Here is a 20,933-nt window from a genome sequence, read left to right as displayed (position 1 = left end):
GAGGCAACTTGCGGAGTAGTAGAATTTGAATTGTCCAAACAATCATCACTAGACAAGTCCAGGTCAGACCCTCATGGTTTTGTAGATAGCCAAGGTATTTTATTAATTCCTTTTTGTGATCTATTCTGGAGATTATTTACGACCAGGACGGGCGTCTTAAATTTGCTGTTGTCGCTCAGTTTTTGAGTACCACCTCCATCCTGACTCAGTCCCCTTTGTTCTGCACTTCAATGTCCAGGGCCCACTTATTCAAATATTCCTGAATACCAGTTTTGCCCACAATGTGAATTGATCCAGGGACTGCCCCGGCCCTAATTTGAGCAGGCTCCTCATGGTTGCTCCATCTTGTGTTGTTAGGGCCTACATGAGAGTCTGCCCCCATGCCTAGACCAGAGCCCTTTTCATCTCCAAGCGTTATAAAGGTGCTTGAGAGGGTTAACTTCAGAACTGCAGGTCCAGGTTCAATAATGTTCATACTTTCCAAAAGTACACAGTCGGAAACCTCACCTGTTTTCTCCATTTGTTCGTTTAGCTGAGATGGGGGGCCTTGGGTCTTGTCAATGGTAGGTTTCCGATAAAAATAAATGGGGGGCGCTGTTGAGCAGCCGACAAAATGGCTGCTTAGCCGTGAAGCTCCGTGCCCAGCAATCCTTCATCTAAGTGCATCGGCGGCGTAAAACCAAGCTCCGCTGTGGAAACAACTCTCAAATGCAGTGCTGATCGTGGGCTACATTCACACCTGTTTTGGACAAGAATCGGGCCAGTGGAGCCGAATTACGGCGCCTTGACGGTTGGGCCGTGTGAGCTGTGTAGAGACTGCCCCGGGCCGCGCTATCCTGCTGGGCGGCTGCCCAGCGACGTGACGCCCCGGCCCCTCTGCTATGAGCTGGCGGTGCAGTCGGCTGTTGGCCCGCCCTTCCTTCCCCCGCCCGAGACCTTTTTGAGCTGCCGGCCTGATGCTCCTCTGTGCCGGAGGCCTGGGACGGGCCTTCCTGGCTGGGCTTCGCCAGAGGCCTTCGCTTGGCGCCGGCTCCCCTGCGCCCGCCCTGACATCTCGGGAGGCCGACGCCTGGTACCGCGACTGCTGCCGGGCCCGGCGCTGCTGGAGGCGCCGTGACCACTCTGCCCGCATGGCGGCTCATCCTACGTATATCGGATCAGCGTGGACTTGAGGTGAGGAGCTGGGGGGCCGCCGCAATACCTGCTGAACATTATCTGACCACACAGCCCCCAGCTCCCGCACCTGAACACTGGGGCTGCACCCGGACCCCGCGGCGTCTTCACCACACGCCGTGGGCCCCCTCTGCTGGGTCTCCAGGGGGGGGGAGCGGACAGAATAAATCAATAAAATAAATACAGCCCAAGCGGCTGTGTCCACCAAGCAGGCATCGGCAATACCTCTTAGAAGGGACTCCCCCTGGCGCTGCTGCGAACGGAGCGCGGGCCCCGGCTGGCACTCGGACTGCAACATCACCGGCCTGGAGGGTGCTGTGCCCCAGGCCCCACGCCCTGGCCCCAGACACAAAGAACCATCACAATTGCCCTCCTGGGCTGGTGGGGAGGTCCCCCTGCGCCTCGCCTCGTCCGCCTCCGGCTGCCTCACCCTGGTACTTAAGGCTTACTCTGCCCTCCTTGTGAAATTGTCCTTGTTCGAGTGACATGCCTCTGCTAAGCTTTGGGGTGGGGCCTTGTGGTCCTCTTCTGATCACAGGCGCCAGGTGCGACTCCCTACCTCTACCCTGGTGGCCCCCGCCTGACATCTGCGACGGTCTCCAACTGCAGGTGTTCTGACACTCTCGCTCACTGAGACAGGATCCACCCCCCATGCCACCTTGCTCAGCTGGCCCCCGGGCCTGCCATTCTTCCCCCGAATTGAGCAAGCAGCGGCCTCCCACACCTACAAACAATACCACATACCATTGTGATGCCCAACAAGTCTCGAGGTGCAACCAAGACGGGGACCATGGATAAGTTCACCAAGCCGACACCCAGGGCTGAGCAGGGTGCCACGTCTTCCAATGACACTGACATGGAGGCCCCACTGGACCCCCCAAGGCCAGACCTGACGGCAATAATGGAGTCCATGGCAAAGAGCTTCGCATCGTTCCACGATAAATTGGACGATGTAAATGCGAATGTAGCCTCACTTAGGTCCAAACTAGACCAACATAGCACCAGGATTACCGAGGCCCAGACCAGACTCGGCGCAAACGAGGACAATGTACTCACCCTACAAAACACTGTGTCAGTGTTAGTGCGTGACATGAAAAGCGTCAAGGCCAAGTGTGACAATCTAGAATCGAGATCACGCAGAAACAACATCCGCATCGTGGGGGTTCCGGAGACTGCACTCAAGGGCCGCATGGAACTGGGAGTTGAGACACTTCTCAAAGATCTCCTTGGCGACCCTCCGCTTTCACCATTCTTCACAATCGAGCGAGCGCATCGCTCACTTGCTCCCCGCCCCAAGCCTGGTGACTTCCCCAGGTCAATAATAGCTAAAGTTCTCAGCTACAGAGACAGAGACCATATATTGCGCCTCATGCGAGAGAAGGGCGAACTAAGAATGGACTCGCAAATCATTTGAATTTTCTCGTACTTCTCTGTCGGGGTTCAGGTGGAGCGCAAACAATTTAATGTGGTGAAGAAAATGCTGCGATAACGGAAAATTGAATACGCAATGCTATTTCCGGCACGTCTGAAATTCACCTACCATAATAAGCTTTACTTTTTCACGGTCCCGGACGAAGCAGTCAAATTTATTGAATCACAGATCCCACTGGAAGCGCCCATGAATGACCAGATGGAAAACGATTGAGCTCTTCTGCATTCCCTATATACCAATTTAGACCACATCTCTCTTCACCTGCTACCATCCATCATTCTTACTCCTACGAAACACAGTACACTGTAACCCCAATGCTGCCCTAGAGGTGCTTTCGAGCCACACTACTAGCTCAAGGGGGTACACAGCAGTGGCGACCCCCATTGCGATTGCAATACCAGTTTTTGTGCTCGGGTTTCAGGTTTGCCCGTTGGGCAAAAGTGTGGGAGTGGCCCGGTTGGTTATGGCACTCTGACACTTCTGTTGTGGGTGGTGTATACCGAGCGTCGCCAAGTTGGGGATGGCACGCAGTTGGTCGCTCCATGGGTGGGTGTTATCACACTGCTGGTTCTTACTGGGCGGTGAGGGCGGGGGTGGTGTAGTTGGGGAATGTTTTACAAAAATCGGCAGGAAGGAGAAGGCTGGTTTGAAAGAGGGGCATGTTTATACCTCCGCAGCACCTATGGTGGTAGTCAGAGATGGATCTTTCTATTGGGATGTTCCATAGATTGCCAGCATGTCTCCACATCACCGCAGTACGAATGGTTGTAAACAGAAACAATTCCTTTACTTGGGATGTCCCATAAAATGTCAGCATGGCTATTAAAATACTGACATGGAATGTTCGGGGTTTGACAAATTTCACAAAGTCCCGAAGGATCACAGCATACGCACAAAGACATGGGATCAAGGTACTCCTATTGCAGGAGACACATGCTCTGAAACTCTTATCATCTAACCTAGCACAGTCCTGGGGCCCCAATAGCTTATATACCCAATTCTCCACCCAATCTAGAGGAGTCCTGACTCTCATCCACAAATCAGTAAAATTCAAACTCCACACATCCCACATTGACACAGAGGGCAGATACGTGATTCTCCACTGAACCCTGGCCAACGACGAATGCCTGCTCATGAACACATATGGTCCCAACTCTGACTCCCCTGAGTTTATAGATGCCGTAATTGCCATCCTCTCAAGATATGTAGAAATTCCCATTATATGGGGGGGAGACATGAATCTGATACTTGATAATGTCCTGGATAGAACAACCACCACCCGCAGGGTCACGATTCGAGCCGCTAGCCGACTCCTTACACACATGAATTCCCTCAACTTACACGATGTGTGGGGAACGCTCCATCCCCAAGACAGAGATTTCACCTTCTACTCGACAGTGCATGATAGCTGTTCAAGAATAGACTTATTTCTATTGTCGGGGTGCCGGGTGGGCAGGGTGATGGATGTTAAGATCCTCGCATGCACGCTCTTTGACCACTCTCTCGTGCTGCTGCAGATCCAATTGGGTAACACTCTGGCCGCCCGCCCCGCCTGGCGATTTAAATCCGAGGCTTTGTCTGACATTGTCTTTAAAGCTGAGATCCTCTCGGACATAAACACGTTTTTCGAGAATAACAACACACAAGACACACCCGAGGGGACCTGCTGGGAGGCATTTAAAGTATACATCAGAGGGATGTGCATCTCAAGGGAGGCGGGGGTTCTGAAAGCCATAAGGCAGGCCTTAAATAGCTCCGAAACTAAGCTCAAGACTCCAGAACAAGAATATGCTTCTGCGCCAGCCCTGGTAATTCTATCCAAAATTAGAACAGAACTAGAACTTTTTGAATCGCACGCCCTTAGCGAAGTGCGGTACCATGCTCGCCCCGTGGCTGCCCGAAGATATGGTGAGGGCGACGGACCTGGAAGAACTTTAGCCAAATTAGAGCATGCTGTGGGAGGCAGGTCCCGAAGAGATAACATTTTAGATGAACATGGCCTACGACACTGGTCTGACCAAGCCATTATTGACACTTTCGCTAGTTTCTATGCCAATCTATATGGCCCCCAGCCAGAGCACACAGCCCAGGACCTGGACGATCTGCTGGAAAGCATCCCCATGTCCCTCATCTCTCAAAGCACCAAGGAACAACTCGATGCCCCGTTCACCTTGGATGAGACAGTCCAGGTAATTTCAGACCTTCCAAAGAACAAGGCCCTGGGTCCCGATGGGCTCACATCCGAGTTCTACCAGGAACATGTTGCCATCCTAGCTCCCGTACTGTACGGGGTCTGGACCGAATCACTTCGGTTAACCACTCCCCCCCCCCTCCCTGAGGGAAGCTCTAATCACCGTCCTCCCCAAGCCAGGGAAACCCCCAGACGAATGTGGCTCCTATAGGCCCTTATCCCTTATCAACACTGACATGAAAATCTTTGCCAAAATAATAGCGAATAGATTCCTCCCATTTATGCCTCACCTGGTCCACGCTGACCAAAGTGAATTTGTCCCTGGCCGCTCTACCGCACTCAACATCCGCCGTCTATTCAATGTAATGTCCAGAATCGACCCAAAGACAGACGCAGTGGCGGTTACGCTGACGCCCAGAAGGCATTTGACATGGTTTCATGGCAATACCTATGGGCGGTGCTGGGGAAAATGGGGGTGGGACCAGATAGGATCTCCTATATAAAACTGCTATATACAGGTGCAATGGCCAGGGTGCTAGTCAACTCCATTGTCTCCTCTCCCTTTGCGCTACACAGGGGTACCCGCCAGGGATGTCCATTCTCCCCCATCCTTTTTGCGCTCGCCATTGAACCTATGACAGACCACGTCAGGGATCGACACACCCGCAAGGGTATCCGCTTACAGGACACACCGGAAATCATCTCATTATATGCCGATGATGTATTACTATATGTCAGAAACCCCTCAACATACCTGGACCCCATTATCCGTGACATAAAAATAGGCACATACTCGGGGTTTACCATCAACTACTCCAAATCTGAAATATTTCCTCTTACAGTGGCAACCCAACAACCGTCATGTGAATTTCCACTACGCTGGTCCCCTGGGGGCATCAGGTACCTCGGGGTGCAGGTATCACTAACCAAAGCCTCCTTACTGATGGATAACTACGAGACAACAGCACAGCTCTTTGAATCCAAGATGTTCAAATGGCGCAACCTCCCACTGTCCCTAGCGGGCAGACTGTCCCTAGTTAAAATGATCACGGTCCCCAAGCTCCTTTATATCTTCGCCAACGTACCAGTGTGGCCCGGGAAGCAATACTTCAAGAGGCTCCACGCGGCGTGCGCCTAATTCCTCTGGCATTCTGGTGCTGTCCGCAAGAAGTGGTAACACATGACCCCACCCCACGAAAAAGGGGGTTTCACAGCCCCAGATCTGACACTGTACTGGATGACGGCTCAAGCCCAACACGCCACACACTGGTACACACACTCGAACCCCCCCAGGTTAAATTAGAGAAACTGGCAGGTGATGGGACCAACATCATGACCCTCCTCCTACACCCCACGCTCCAGACAGACGCCCCCTCAGATCCTGTGGCCACCACGATCAGAGCATGGAATAGGATTTTAAATGCGAAAAAAGAGCACCGCCCATACTATAAATGGCTCCCCATACGGCAATTCCCAGGACTCTTCCCCACGCACGACCAGCATTTCTTGCGCCATTGGAAGAAACTGGGCTATCGAGCACTAACTGATCTATACCCCGGCGGTAAATTCATCACCCCTCAAACATGACGGCCTGAACACTACAACTCAGCGCTAGAACTATTACAATACTTCAGGCTAAGAGCGGCGGCCCGTGCAATGTGGCCCTCCTACCCAGATGAGCCCCCAGACTCACCCGAACTTCAATACATAGCAAACTCAACGGGCGGTAGGGGCATAATATCCCCTGTATAAAATGTAGCTGGAAAAACTAGAGAATGTATCCCTCAAACCACGGGAAGCTTGGGCTAGGGAGCTGGAAATGGAAATCACTGAAGGAATGTGGAACAAAATGTGTGCACACACGCGCAAATTCTCCCTTAGCGCTAGATTCTGCTGCATACAATATAAACTCCTTAACAGGCTTTATTATACGCCGCACAGAGTCGCGAAATTTACACATACCCCGTCTCACGTATGCCCGAAATGTAAATCTGAAGAGGCAGATCACATACATATGTTTTGGTCCTGCACTGCGCTAGGCAAGTTTTGGGTGGAGGTAACGAAAGCGCTCTCAGAGATAGTTGGGTCCTCAGTGGACCTTGATCCACTGACCCTTCTGTTCGGGATATGTTCCGGAGAAAATGCTAAAAAAATGTCAAAATTCCTAAATGTAAGTGCTGTTGTCGCTAAAAGATGCATATTACAATGTTGGAAGCGTCGCCCCCCCCACCATTGAGATGTGATTGAAGGCCCTCACCTGGGTGCAAGTGTGTGAAGAGGAGTATATTAGATCCCTAACCATATCATCCCGCCCCAGAAATGTGTGGACTGAATTCTGCAGCTTCCTGAACAATAAAGACGGGGTTGAGGGAAGCCCCAACCCCCCGCGCTCGCCCGGCTCACCATAAGTACTGAGCACCTCTCGTTCCCTCAGTTTGTCTAATCCCCCCTCCCCACTCGGTGCAGCTGCGAAAAGTGCATGATGTAATTAATGCCTAATTGCAATATTATGTTTTCTGTTTATCTCTGTATAATGTGTGATACACCTGCCTCAACTTTCTGCCAATAAAAAAAAGTTTAAAAAAAAAATAATCTTTGATTTGAAAACAAGTTTCTTGACGTTAGGCCCTTCGGGTGCCAGACAGACTTTGATAGAGTATGGTAAGCCTGGTTTGTTTTTTGCTCATTTTTAAGTCCAGAGTTGTTAGTCGAGGGCGTAAAATCCCCTGGTGAGGTATGCCAGGGGGACTACAAACATGGCACAGACTCCTTGCACAGGGGTATAGACAATGCCAGCTGTGCCACATGCCGCCTTAAGTACCCTCTACCTGTGACGGCAAGGTTGTATTATCACTAAACGATATGCCGGTAGAGGCAGAAATGTTAGACTGAAAACTCGCACACAGCTCCAGTTACCCACTGAATATCTTATTAGGCAATGAAAGCGAGCAATAATAAAACTCCCCTTCTGAAGCTTAGTTTACAGCTATGATATCTGCTAGTTTAATACACAAAAAAGAAAGTCTCATTTAATATAGATATTCAGACTTTCTCAACACATTGAATAACAACAAACTGGAAGTTTGTATGGAAGGATTTCAGATACACTGCTTTACCAAAGGGTGTGCTCCTTGAAACATAATTTAATCTCACTGGGCATTGCCTACAAACAACAGGGTGTGCCCAAGGTGCAGGGCCGGCCTTAAGGGCAGCAGCGCCCTGGGTGAATTGGTGCCCCGCACGCCACGGCGCGCCCCTGGTTAACAGGGTGCGGAGCCAGGATGGGCCACTTTTATTTATTTACCTCCTCGCTCCAGCGAGGAGGTAATGATATGAATAGGGTGCGTTCAATGACAATGAGGCGCCTGCCACACCTTCTCCCACTACGCCAGCTCAGAGGAGCCCATGAAAAACTCCCCTGAGCTGGCGTGGCAGTGGCTACTGGTGCCCTGGGGGGCATGGCGCCCTGGGCAGTCGCCGGGCTCGTTCCCCCCCAAGGCCGGCACTGGCAAGGTGCTAGGCCGGAATGGCCGGCGCCAAAAGCGTTGCCCTGGAATATTCGGCTTCGTAGCTTGGTCAGTGCCAGCACTTCTTTTTTTCCATTTAAAGCACTGCCTGCAACCGTGCTTACTGTCTTCCACACATTCATGAATGCCATGCCCACCACAATATTTTGCACAGCCCATGCCGCAGTATGCAGGCTAGTGTCTAAACCAGCTATGCACACTTCCCAAAATCCCTGTTTTATGCCACCACTTATGCCAAAACAGCACATCTTGGAGGGCACGCCAATTCTGAGAGGTTCTCCAAGACAGACCTCATCCTCTCTATTTCACTTTCAAGTTTCATTATGAGCCGCGTTCAGTGGACCATGAAGAGCTCTGGGCTTAGAACGTTTTGAGATGACCTTCGAACTGCCAGTACTTGCAGAACCTTTCCCGTGACAGGTATCATTTTACAGGTATCTGCCAAAGTGCATACGTGGCGGCCATGTTGGTTGTAGGTTACTCCTCTTTATTGTTTTAGATGTAAACTGAAGGAGGGTAGCACTTAAGGACGCTCTCTAGCTTATCCAGGCGCCCATGCGCAACATACCTTGCGCGTGCGTCTTCGGCCCGTGCTGAGCTTTGCGGATGACGGCCAGGGGCGCGCATGCGCGGCTCCATGGCCCGTGGCTACTGTCAGGGAATGCACTCCGCGCACGCGCGTTACGCCCGGCCGCCAGTCTGGCCCTCCTCCTAGCACTTCAGTTGTGTCCTGGACTCACCATGGCGGAGGTCGAGCTGCCACCGCCGCCCGTCAAGCGTCTCTGCTCGCGGCCCTACCCGGCGCCGCACCGCGGGCCCCCGGCTGGCTCGTCCTCGTCGCCGCTCGCCCGTGCCCCGCGGCTGCCCGAGTCGCTGCTGGACTGCGCCGCCAAGCGCGTGGCCGAGAGCTGGGCCTTTGAGCGGGTGGAGGAGCGCTTCAGCCGCATCCCCGAGCCCGTGCAGCGCCGCATAGTCTACTGGAGCTTTCCGCGCTCTGAGCGGCAGATATGCATGTACTCCTCCTTTCAGTGTCGGGGCGCCGAGGAAGGCGCGCCGCCAGCCGCCGGTGGTGCCACGGGGGGTGCCCCCGCGCCCCCGAGTGTAGGCACTGGAGCCGCAAGCACCACGGGGGGAGCCGCCGCCGCAGCACCCTCCACCGCTGGAGACGGGCTGCCCTTCCGCAGAGGCATCCGCCTGTTGGAGACCGGTTGCGTGGAGAACGTGCTTCAAGTCGGTGAGTGTGAACGTGCCCACCCCCCCGTTCCCCCCCGGTCATTTGACCCTCAGATTGCAACCTAGAGCAGTTTAGGCCAGACTGCACATTCGGTGTCCCCTTGATTTAAATACTTAATAAACATTTCCATCGCCTAGAGCATTAACCAAATCTTAATTTTCCACAATCCTATCCAAAGCCACAATGGAACCCAGATTAAAAACCCGTAAGGTACTCGCTCCTTTCAAGCCAGCGCTCCCATTATCATCCTTCCCCTCTGGATTATATTCACACCGCACTAACCTTTCTTACATAGTCCATCCCTGTGTAGTATTGCCAACCCTTTAAGCACACAAGCTTTTCTTCCAATAATGTCCGACTTCGTACCCCTCCGATCTTTCAAATTGGCAACAGCCACTTCAAAATAACACTGGCCCTGAGCCCATCTCTCTAATGACTAGCCCTGAAGTCTCACTCCACTCTAAGCATATTTTACTCGTCTAGTAACTCAGTTTTGCAAACAAACCATAGGAACTGGGGGTTTTATACTCCAAGCACCCCCATCCTTTTTTTTTTCTAAATAAGTATGGTATAAAGGCACATCCCAAAAGTGGCTAGCCCCTATATAAACCCACGAAATGCCCCCAAACCACGCCATTATAGGCCCCTGATTTACAGTCAACACTGTAACCACCCCATGTTATTGAAAATAACAAACAATGCCCCTTGCTCATGCTGCCCTCGGATCTAGCCACCCCCCTCAAGCGATCTAGCTCCTAATGTAAACAGTCAGCTGGCAGCGCCGCAACAATGCAGCCCCGATTCCACTCCCTCAGCACACTCCATCCCCCTCCGCCCTTCTGTCAAAACACACAGCACCAAATTCAAACAGACCTCGTCTGGTATCTCTAGCGCGCCGCACAATCAAGCCCCCTCCCAACCCCACCTCATCAGTACTCCAATCTAAATGCTAGCCAGTCGAAACCTAATTGCCCACACGGGGGTCCCCCTTGTTGCTGCTTCAAACAAACAATGACCTGTAATCAATCAAGATCTTGACAAAGAGTAATCTAAGCCTCCAAACGAGCAACCAATCTGGCTCCCAAACTAACCCGCAGTGCCGACTGATGCGTTACTGTGCCTGGCCTCTAAACTAGTTAGCTCTGTAATCAGACTTCGCCTCCTTTTTAGCGGCCCCTCTGCCTCCCCCGCATCCCGCACATTCCTGCCTTTCATCTTCCGCTGGGACCCGGCTGCTCCCCTTCTTCCATTTATCGCTCTCTCCCTCCCCTCCACCCTTGGAAGCTGTGCTCAGTGGAAAGGAAAGATGAAACATCGCGCAGAGCCACGGCGCTCCCTTTCAAGCAATCTTCCAAAGTGGGAACCTTAGTGGGCCTGGATCTGGTCCAGGGGGAGGGGGGCAGGGCATGCTGTCGGAGCGGGAGTCTGGCCTGAATTAATTCCTTGTTGGGCAATTGTTTTCAGTAGTTATCTCTTCCAGCCCTGCCACGGTGGGGGCATTTCTGTTCAATATAATACATATATGTATATGAATTGGACATGTCCTGTGGGCTTTGGAGACAGATTGAACTGCGTGCTCTTGTGTGAAACCCTGAGATGAATTTTGGAAGGGGGAGGGGGATTGCAAATTCTGTTTTTTCCGTTTCCACAGCAAGTTATTAAAAGCAATTTCCTGGTCTGTTTAATTTTTAACACCGTGGACTTGAGTGACCTATTTTTAGTCAAGTGAATAATTTATGGCACTTATTTTCTCGGCATTCTAATTCCCACGAACTGCCACTTTTTAATGGAACAATTCATTTTGTATTTGTCTTAACTTACGTTCGTTCATCAATCGGAGAGCATAAAATGTTTACCTCATGTAAAGGGAATGTTTTTACACCGCCCTGGCGTTCTTACTGGGAACATTTTATGGTGGGCGGGTTTTTCATCCTTTTTGCATGTAATCTAACCTCGTTGACTTCACCTGTTCATATGCCACTGCGAGGCAGTTTGGTTTGCAAATGTTGCAGGTCCACGTCTGCACGTGTTGTGCCCAAATTTATGAAAAGTTGTTAACATGGCGCGGTAATGGGATAGTTTTGTTTGAGGTTTGGGTTGTGGATAAACGATAATGCGTATTTCACCCACGGTTTCAGCTGCGGGTGGATTTCCAGTTGGACCTGCAAGCACTCGTGGATGGAATTGTGAATGTTAGCATGATGTGCCTCACTTAGTTGGAATCCTCAACCTAGCCTGCGTCGCATCTGGATAGAAGTGTAACTGCTAGCATGTGCATACACAGAGGGAATTCAATGACTGATATATTACACTCCTGCCTAGCCTGGGCCCAGCGTGCAATCATGGATCAACCAACCCACTAACAACTCCACTCCACTGCATACACCTCTCGAACCAAACACAACCACAAGCCTTAACGCAGCAAACCGCACAAACTTCACTACACTGCAACAACAAAACAAATCGCACATAGACTTGCACAATAGCACACAACGACTACCGACCGCAAAACACTTCGTCCAGTCAACGCACTCACAGGGCTGAGGCTGCCAACAGCACATCACTGCTATCTTGCACTTCTCCAGCTCATTCCCACTAACTCACCCCCCTTCTCCCTTTTTCAGAGCCGCCAGGGGACCACTCCGGTGGTGATAATGCGCGGTACAAATATCCTTTAACATTAACTTGTGATCTCCCCATGGTCCCCGTGAGCAGGGTTACTGTTCTAGTTGGAAGTGTGGTTTTTTTTTTTTTTTTTTCTTCTTCTCCATAGCTAGCAATGTAAGCACTTAATACATTTTTGAAGGACTATTTCACTTTTAGATTAGTTGCAGTGAACACAGCTCCTTTTTGTAAGTGTTGGCCAAATTGCAACTATGTGATTATTGGTTTTGGGAGGGTGGTACATAGAAATAGAAGCAGAGCAATTTGTGATGTATGACTCCAACATGCGAGGGCCAAGTCTCCATTTACAGGGGAAGACAGACAAGTACGTCAGTATCATTTTACAGTACGGGTACAGTCAGCGATCCATGAAATGTTTGGGCCTGGAGGTTACCTTTTTAATGCTCTCCGTATTTCCTTTGAGCAGCTTGGCTTCTTCTCAGTGTGGCTTTTGGGTGCTACAGTCAGACACGTTTCCCGATGTTATTTTGGCATTGCTATAGAATGCCAATTCCCCAAAGTAGGGTGCTGGGTGCGAGGAAAAAGAAAAACCTTCATTGTGAGGAAGGTGGTATCCCCGATTCGTAGGAGTCAATTCTCATTCCTATTTAGAGTAATATGATGGATCCATGCAACTACAGGCTCCTCAACCTGAAGGACGTAGCCAGCAAGATTTTTGCTGCTAGTACATTAAGACACTGCCTTTTTATATTGACCTTTGAGCCGGAATTTCTCAGTTGCTAGACATGCACTCCTCATGTTGCCACTTTATGCCAGAGTAACCAAGGACCTTTTTAAAAGTTCATGTTTCAGTTGCGTGAGTGAGATTGAGCAGCATGGTGGCCTATTAATATTGCTACATGTAAAGTTTGTAAGTGGGGATGTGTGCTGGCACCGACGCACTTCAACCTGTACATGGCAGATTGATAAGTGAGGAATGTTCTCCCTAAACGTGGACTTGTCTGCCGTACATGATATTATGTTGCTAGTTTATAGGCCTGCAGAGACCCATCTTGCAACTGAGTAGGGTACACCCTTTGAGAGTGGTGTGATTTTTAAATATCGATAAAACGAAGTATATTTGTATAGATGAGAACTAAAGGGTCCTTTTAAGGAATCTGGTCTTAACATGCTATGGAGAGTAGTTGCAGGAGAGAAGGCGCTGGTATTAACACATGTCCAGAAGGGTAGCTGCATTACAAACGGTTATATTATGAAAGGAATATTCTTGCTCTGCAAATAGTCCTTTTGCTCCTCGATTTTATATGGTTTGTAATCTTTGATATTATATATTACAGGTGGTTAAAAGTACTGAAGGGTGCGTTCTGGAGAGGAATCCTCAGCCTAACACAATGTAATAGTCGAGGCCATCAGGCTGGAATTGGGTCTAGTCTCCTTGTAAGAGCAGATTTCCAGTAAAAGAGGGAAGCTGTATTTAAAACTCATGAGATCTCAGTCCCCGCTTTGATGAATCTATTGTCTGAGGAAATGACTGGGACTAGATTAAGGGCTTTTAAACATCGAAATGAAAAACGGTTTAAAGCAATACGTTGGGATCCCTCCTGGGATGAGGACTGTGCCCTCTTGAAGATTGCGTTTGTGAAAGGATTTAGTGCGAACTATACCCACTTGACCACTTTGAAGTAGGCAAATGGGAAGCTCGCACACCATTTTTCTAAATTTTTTAAACATTTTTTTTAATATGCACTCGTACATGCATATTTTTCCATCCCCTGCTGTTCGAGATTTGTGTTGTTACTCAAGTTCGGTCATCTCCCTACAGTGACAGTCAAATGCCTGAAGATGGGCCTACAAGTGGAGAGACGGGTCTGTAGGATTTGTTAATATTAAAGGATATTTATGCCACACACTATAACCCCCCGAATGGTCCTCTGGTAGATTTGAATGTTGAGGTGGTATGGGTCACTATGGTATAGTGGGAAACGGTAGAGGGAGAGTTGGGAGAGTTGTGATGTTCTATTGACGGCTTCAGTTTGGTTAATGTTCACTCTGGATGGGTGTGATATTCAGATCGATAGACTCCCATGTGCTGTTGTGCGTGGCTGTGGGGTCTTGTTGTGGTGAAGTGCATGCGGAATGCAGTGCAGAGATATGGTTGTTTGGTGTTTTTGAGGTGTATGCAGAGAATTGAAGTTTTTAGTGTGTGCTGTTAATGGTCTTTTCTTGGCTTGTTGCTTCAGACATCACTGTAGGGTGTCTCTGCCTGTGCTATGTACATCGGCATTCCATGGTGTGGTCACTCGCCAGGTTCTGCTCATAGTGGTGGCACGATTCTGTGGCTGTCTAGTGGTCTGTGGGCTGGAGGGTGGAGAGGGCCCCCACCCCTGGGTCGAGGAAGGTTTGGTTGAGGTGTTTGCTTTTAGGTCGTTAACGCAGTGTTCCTGCCATTGCCACCTGGAGCTCCCAGCGTGGGATCCCCTCCCTCCGATCTTTATACTTTGCCTGGCCTCCTGGGCAATAGTTGTACATTTTCTCCCTCGTCTGCAACCAAGTTGTCTGAATATGTGCTTAACGTGGAGGAAACGTGACACAAAAGCGGGCTCCCAACAGGGACAGTTAAATTGATTAAATCGAACAATTTTATGTAGGAATAAATCAAACCCTGAGTAATAGTAGCAATGCTACTGTATTTGCAGACGCAAAGTAACCGATCATTCACTAAGACTCAATTGAAACATAGCAGAGTTTTTTGCTTTTAACCAAACGGCGAAGAGTAGAAAATTAAAAGCGCCTGCTACATACTGCTCTTAAACATGAAAAACATGCATCATAATAGAAATACACATACAATACAATTGAACTAAGTCATATAACTGGTGCTACCGAGGTGTTACTTTTCCTTAACTGTGCACCGTAATACATCCAAGTAAGTGACGGGTATGTTGCATAAGGAATAAATCAAGAAGTATGAATCAAGTCCCGAGACCTAAATAAATCGGGGCATAGCCGAATTGTTTTTGGAATACAAAAGAGTACATCCAGTGTTGACATCGTCGGACAATTCACATAGACGTTTCAGCGGTGTGTAGAACTGAACCGCCTTCATCAGGACCAACGCATATTGGACCCTAGGGATGCAAAACAAATGATTTACCTTGTGTGTGAACATAAAACCAAACAGGGACTACTACCATCAAAGCACAGTAGCAAGTAAATATGGAAACAAAAAGATGCTACTATTTCAGATAGCGTATAACCCAATCACCAAAGGAATGAGCTTAGTCACCTCCTAGGACTGGCTTCCTCTGTCCTAAATAAAGATGGAGACATTGACCCAAGAAGCACTTAAAAATAGACCAGTGTCGAGTGAAAACGTATAGAGCATTAAAAACTGAGAGATATCAGGGAAAATTACCCATCTTCACTAGTCTGGGGCTGTGTAAAAGAACCGTAACTAGCAGCAACTACCAAAGGTGCTTCCGTTACAGGGTCAGACTGTGCACGAAATGGATCGCTCTTACTGGTGGACGTAACCTGCAACAAGGAAGTGTAATCAGAATGCATTACCCAGTTAACGGGAGCTACAATCTGGGGGAACCAGGAAGCTAGCACATGGTGTTCTGCAAATCTAACTTAAATGCAAACGTATCATTTTTCTTATTTTTTTATGACCCCTTATGCTTTAAATGCTAAATAGATTGTACCAAGCGCTAGAGTTAAATCCACATAGGTGTTTGTTCGGCATCTCTAGGCCCGGGGTGGCCAAAATAGCTCCCGATAGCTGTTGGTGCCACGCTAACCAGGCTCTGCTACACGCAGGAGCTAAATATCTCCCACAGTCGTGGCTGAACTGGTAGGCAGATGTTTACCATGCTTGGAGCTCCCTACGCTCCAGCTCTCTCCTACTCTGTGCTGTGGTCCGCAGGACTTCCTCAGCACTTCTGAATAGGAACTCTCATCGCAGTTCAACTTGGTGCCATGGTCTGCTTTTCTGCGTGTTCGGGCTTTCTGTCAACACAGTGACTCAGTGCGAGACCCTTCAGTCCACCGAGCACCAACATGCCCTGGCACAAAGGTTCTTCACAGCCTGCTCTCGCTCCAACGCAGCTGTCAAGGAAGACAGGCGTTCATCGCCACTTTCAATTTTTTTTTTTTATTAATGAAGCAAGACGACATGAAGCAACACAGGTTTGATCCCCGGGTCCGTGCTTAGAAACCTCTGGGTATTAAGTGCATTATAAATGCGCAACTAAGTCCTACTCTTGTAACAGCGCCTCGATCCCCGGGAGGGCGCTGTGAGCGCTTTAAAAATGCAAGAGAAAAATACCAAATGACCAATAACAATTCCATGTGGCACCTGGCTAAGAAATTCCACCATAGAACCGTACTGTAGCCTATTCCAAGTTTTTAGCTCTATACGGTGGTATGGGTCTATGGAAGTCAGTATATTGCTACTTCATGAGTCGAGCTTTATCAATATCTCCCTACTTTTTGAGGATAGCGCGTGTCTGCAATTCCTGGATGTGCAACACATGATCATCCAGATGGCTGCCTCAAGGGAAAACGGTTTTACATTTGTCAATAAAATTGTGCAGAGCATACGTTCTTTAAGGGAGATTGGGTGCGTTTGTGCATAGGATTGTCAATGGTCAGAAATTAGCTCTTGGTCGTTTTCAGTTTCAAGCTAGCTGCGCTCTGGTAAGCTAGAAGCGGGAGCTAAATGGCTGCCAGCAGTTTCGAACCCTACCCCCCCGACCTACTCCCCGCCCCCCCAACCTACCACCTCAAATAAGTGAACGTGATCTTGTATTTCAGAATCTGGTTTACTGCTGGATTTAAGACCCAAAGATGAGTTGCGAGCAAAATGATATTTTCTATTGAATATAAACAGGACATTAAACTTGGGTTATCTTGTAAATCTAGTATTTGTCTATCTGCATAAAACAGTGGTAGTGCCATCGAATAGAAACAAGGTTGGACCGGGTTGGTTCTGAAGGATGCATGTGGTGTTTTTTTTTTTTTTTGGCTCTTCCTGATTCTATGCCCTGTGGTTCTATTAAGACTATATGTGCCACTCTGCAAAGCACCAAAAATGTTTTCTTCTGTACTTATGCAAAGTCTCTGAGAAATTAGGCTGGGTTCTGCTATGTGTACTTAAAGGAATGTTGGGGACTTTTGGTTGCTAATGGGTTTGATTTGACAAAATGTAAAGATCCCAGATAGTGTTCATTGAGAAACGGACACGTTTTTGACTGACCTACGAATCGATTGACAATAAGAAAAAGTCCCTCTATCGAGTAGGCAAACCTTCTGCCGGCTTATGTAGAACGTATTCACCAGTAATAGGAATGCAGGCATTCGATTCAATCTCAAAGTTATGGATGTGCATGTGTGGTAGCAGGATGGAGAGTCAGAAGAATATTTTTGGATCGATAACAGCAAGGTTGGGAAATTTAATTACCTGTCTGTAATTTTAGTAAAATGATAGCTAAAAAGAAACCTGAATGAGGAATTGGTCATCGATTTGGAATTGGCTGTGGGTGTTTATGGTTGTCTACAGCTACCCTATGTGGAACTATATTGTATTTTAATTGGGTTTATTTTATGCATCTTCACGTTTTAATCTATTGTGTATTTTTGTATGGTTTCAATATTAAACAAAAGGCACCAAAAAAAGTACATTGCTGAATCACGAAGAAAAACGTTAAGTTGTAGACGAGGGAGTAAACCTTAAATTTTAGCCAGTCGTTTACTTGCCTCCTCGACTCCATATAAATAGACCACATTTTTTTTCTCCCTATTGTAGACTAGTGAGGCTTAAGTCACTTGCACTCTCGCATGAACGTCCATACCTCAGTAGGTTCAATCTCTCCCTTTTCGTTCTGTAGCTTTGCTACGTGTGAGTAGCAAAGGGTTTGCAACCCTGTCCTGTCATCCTCAAACAATTCTGCTACTGACTAGGGCTCCTGTTAGGATTTTGATGACGATCATTAAACCTAGTAAAATATCATCACCCTAGCTACACTTGTTTTTAACCATAGGCTTTAATGTAAATCTAAATCTGGGCAATGGTGACAAAATGGCAGACACTAAGACTCAGTAAATACTTGCATACTAATATGCTATATTTATTTCTTTTTAACCAAACCAACTGTCTCCAACTTCAGTGTAGCGGGTTCTGAACTGCAATGGTTCAACAAGGGGAAACTCTGACTATCTGTTACCACACTCCTTTTCGTCTTTGTCAAGATTGGCATTTTCAATACCACCATTAAACCTACTGCCTCGTCTTTTGGGGCAGGGTCCGTCCCACATCAATGGTGGAGCATCTTTTTATTTTTTGCTTGGTCATTATTACCACTTGCAAAGAATTGACATTCCCATACTGTGGGAAACACATGTCTGCACCTTGTTGGCACCACCGAGACATCCTATGCATTTTATACATGAGTGATATCTACTTGCCATGCCAAGTACTTCTCTGAAGTGGTGCTTCATTTGTTTATTTATTTTATATATTGCTCCAGACCCAGGAGTAAAAGGGCGCTTAAAGGACAGGTTACAGAAGTACAATATATATAAATTTTGCAGATATACAATATATACAAGCAATGGTAGTTAGAGCAAGCGGTTAAACATTTGTATGTTATGTACAATATATACAATTAGTACTGTGCTTAGTCTATCTTGGGATTGGTTTTATCCAGTAGCCAACTAATGACTAATTTCATGAACAGTTGGAAGGATTTGGTCGATTTGATGTTCAGCGGCAGGGTGTTCCAAAGTTGAGGGGTAAGGACTGTGAAACTCGAGCCACCGGCTCTTTTAGTGGTGAATCTAGGCACAGTGAGGCAGAGAGTATTGGAAGATCTAGTGATTCTAGTGCTCTGCTTCAAAGTAAGTTTGTTGGAGAGTTGGGGGAGGGGAGCTAGGTGGTTTAGGGCTTTGTAGGTGAGGCAGAAGGATTTTAAGTCAATTTTTTGTTGAATGGATAGCCATTTGCAGGATATTCTTATGTGGGAGATGTGCGCTCGCCTGGGAAAGTTTAGTGCTTCTTGCAGCGCATTGTTTTGGAGAACCTGGAGTTTATTGATTATAGCTTGGTTGGCACCTAGGTAGAGGCTATTGCAGTCAAGCTTTGATTGTATGAGAGGCCTGGCCAGTGTGAGGCAGCTATTCGTAGATAGAAAATTTAGTTTCCCAGTGTAGGCGGTGGCTCAGGCGGTCATGTTGACTTGTTTGGAGAGGTTGGTATTAGCATCAAGGTAAAAGCCTAAAGTTTTCCAGTTTTTAACGACTGGGATGATGTTGCCATCGATAATGAAATTGGAGTAGTCAGGGCTGAGTTTCTGTAGGTTGTTTGGAGATCCGACTAGGAGGAGCTTGGTCTTCTCATCATTCAGGCAGAGGCTGTGTGTGGCCATCCGTGCCTGAATGATAGAGAAGATTTCGTTAATCCTAGTGACGTCGACATTGTAGTTGCCAGTGATGGTGAGGAATATCTGGGTGTCATCTGCGTAGTTGGTGTAGGTGACACCCAGATGGTCCAGTTTATCAAAGAGGTTTTGTAAAGATCTTAAATAGGGTGGGGGAGACACAAGGAACCTTGTGGGACACCACAGGTAATGGGGATGGGGTCTGCTGCAGCCGTAGATGAGAAGACCCTCATGGTTCTGTTGGCTAAGAAGGATTGTATCCACATGACAGCAGAGGGTGAAAAGTGGGCAGCAGATGAGAGGTGGTTGCAGAGTATTTTGTGGTCAACCAGGTCGAAGGCTGCTGAGAGGTCTAGGAGGAGTAGGATAGCTGCTTTGCTTTTGTCCTTGATGTCATCATTCTGACTTTTGAGGTCAACAAGGACAGTTTCTGTTACATGTTGAGGTCGAAAGCCAGATTGTCGCAGGCCTAGCAATTGATTGGGCTCTAGGTAATCTTGAATTTGGAAGTAGGCAACTCTGTCAAGGATTTTTAGCAGGAAGGGGACCGTGGTGATCGGCCTGTAATTAGTGGGGATGGCAGGGTCCAGGGATTGGTATTAATTTTTTATTTTTTTATTTTTTGTTAGAAGAGGGAGAACCCATGACTGTTTCAAGTTGTTAGGTGCAGAATTGGTCGAGAAGGATAGGTTTATTAGTTTGGAGATGGAAGGGGATAGGTCTCTCGCAGAATCTTTGATCTGGGCGGGGGCAACTATCCCCTTTGCAATTAGAGGGTTTGAGGGATGCTATAATTTTTTGGGCTTCGGGTATAGTGACCATTTTGAACGTGAAGCCGGATGTATTATTGGTCGGGGCGGATGAGGTAGGGGTGGAGGCGTTACTGTTGGAGAGTTGTAGTCGTTTGGCCTCGATTTTGGTTTGAAGACAAGTGATTTTGTTGGCCTGGGCATTTTGAATGCTAGTGCACCATGGCTTGTCTTTGGTCGGTGGGTTGGGATTTTCTAATTCCTTCAGAATGGTGAAGATTTCTTTAGCAGAGGATTGTGCATTGTTTATTCTAACATTGTAGGCTTCCTTTTTGGTGCGGATTATCTTTCTTGTAATGGGAGGAGATGGTCATGAGACTGGTTTTGTTTTCAGCTGAGGGATTTGTTTTCCATATGGTTTCCATCTTGACTTTCTTTTTTCTGAGTGTTTTGAGTTCAGGAGAGCTCTAATTATACCTTTGCGCAGCTTGGGACAACGGCGTTGATGGCATTAGTTATGGCGTCGTTGTAGGTGTTGACTAGAAGGTTAAGGCCAGCAGTGGCTG

At 48.1% G+C, this 20,933-nt stretch overlaps 1 protein-coding gene across 1 annotated transcript in view; it reads left to right on the top strand.

Annotated features, from left to right (window-relative positions):
- The first annotated feature begins 8,996 nt into the window (after positions 1 to 8,996).
- ZSWIM5 (zinc finger SWIM-type containing 5) overlaps positions 8,997 to 20,933 on the top strand; it is a 547,686-nt gene continuing 535,749 nt past the window's right edge. The window contains exon 1 of the mRNA XM_069642358.1: positions 8,997 to 9,557. Coding sequence (XP_069498459.1) covers positions 9,065 to 9,557 — 493 coding nt within the window. The 5' untranslated portion in view covers positions 8,997 to 9,064. The remainder of the gene's footprint in view (positions 9,558 to 20,933) is intronic.

The sequence above is a fragment of the Ambystoma mexicanum genome, chromosome 1q (genome assembly GCF_040938575.1).
Source record: "Ambystoma mexicanum isolate Mex_15411 chromosome 1q, UKY_AmexF1_1, whole genome shotgun sequence".
NCBI classification, from domain to species: domain Eukaryota; kingdom Metazoa; phylum Chordata; class Amphibia; order Caudata; family Ambystomatidae; genus Ambystoma; species Ambystoma mexicanum.
This window is presented reverse-complemented; position numbering and strand designations above follow the sequence as displayed.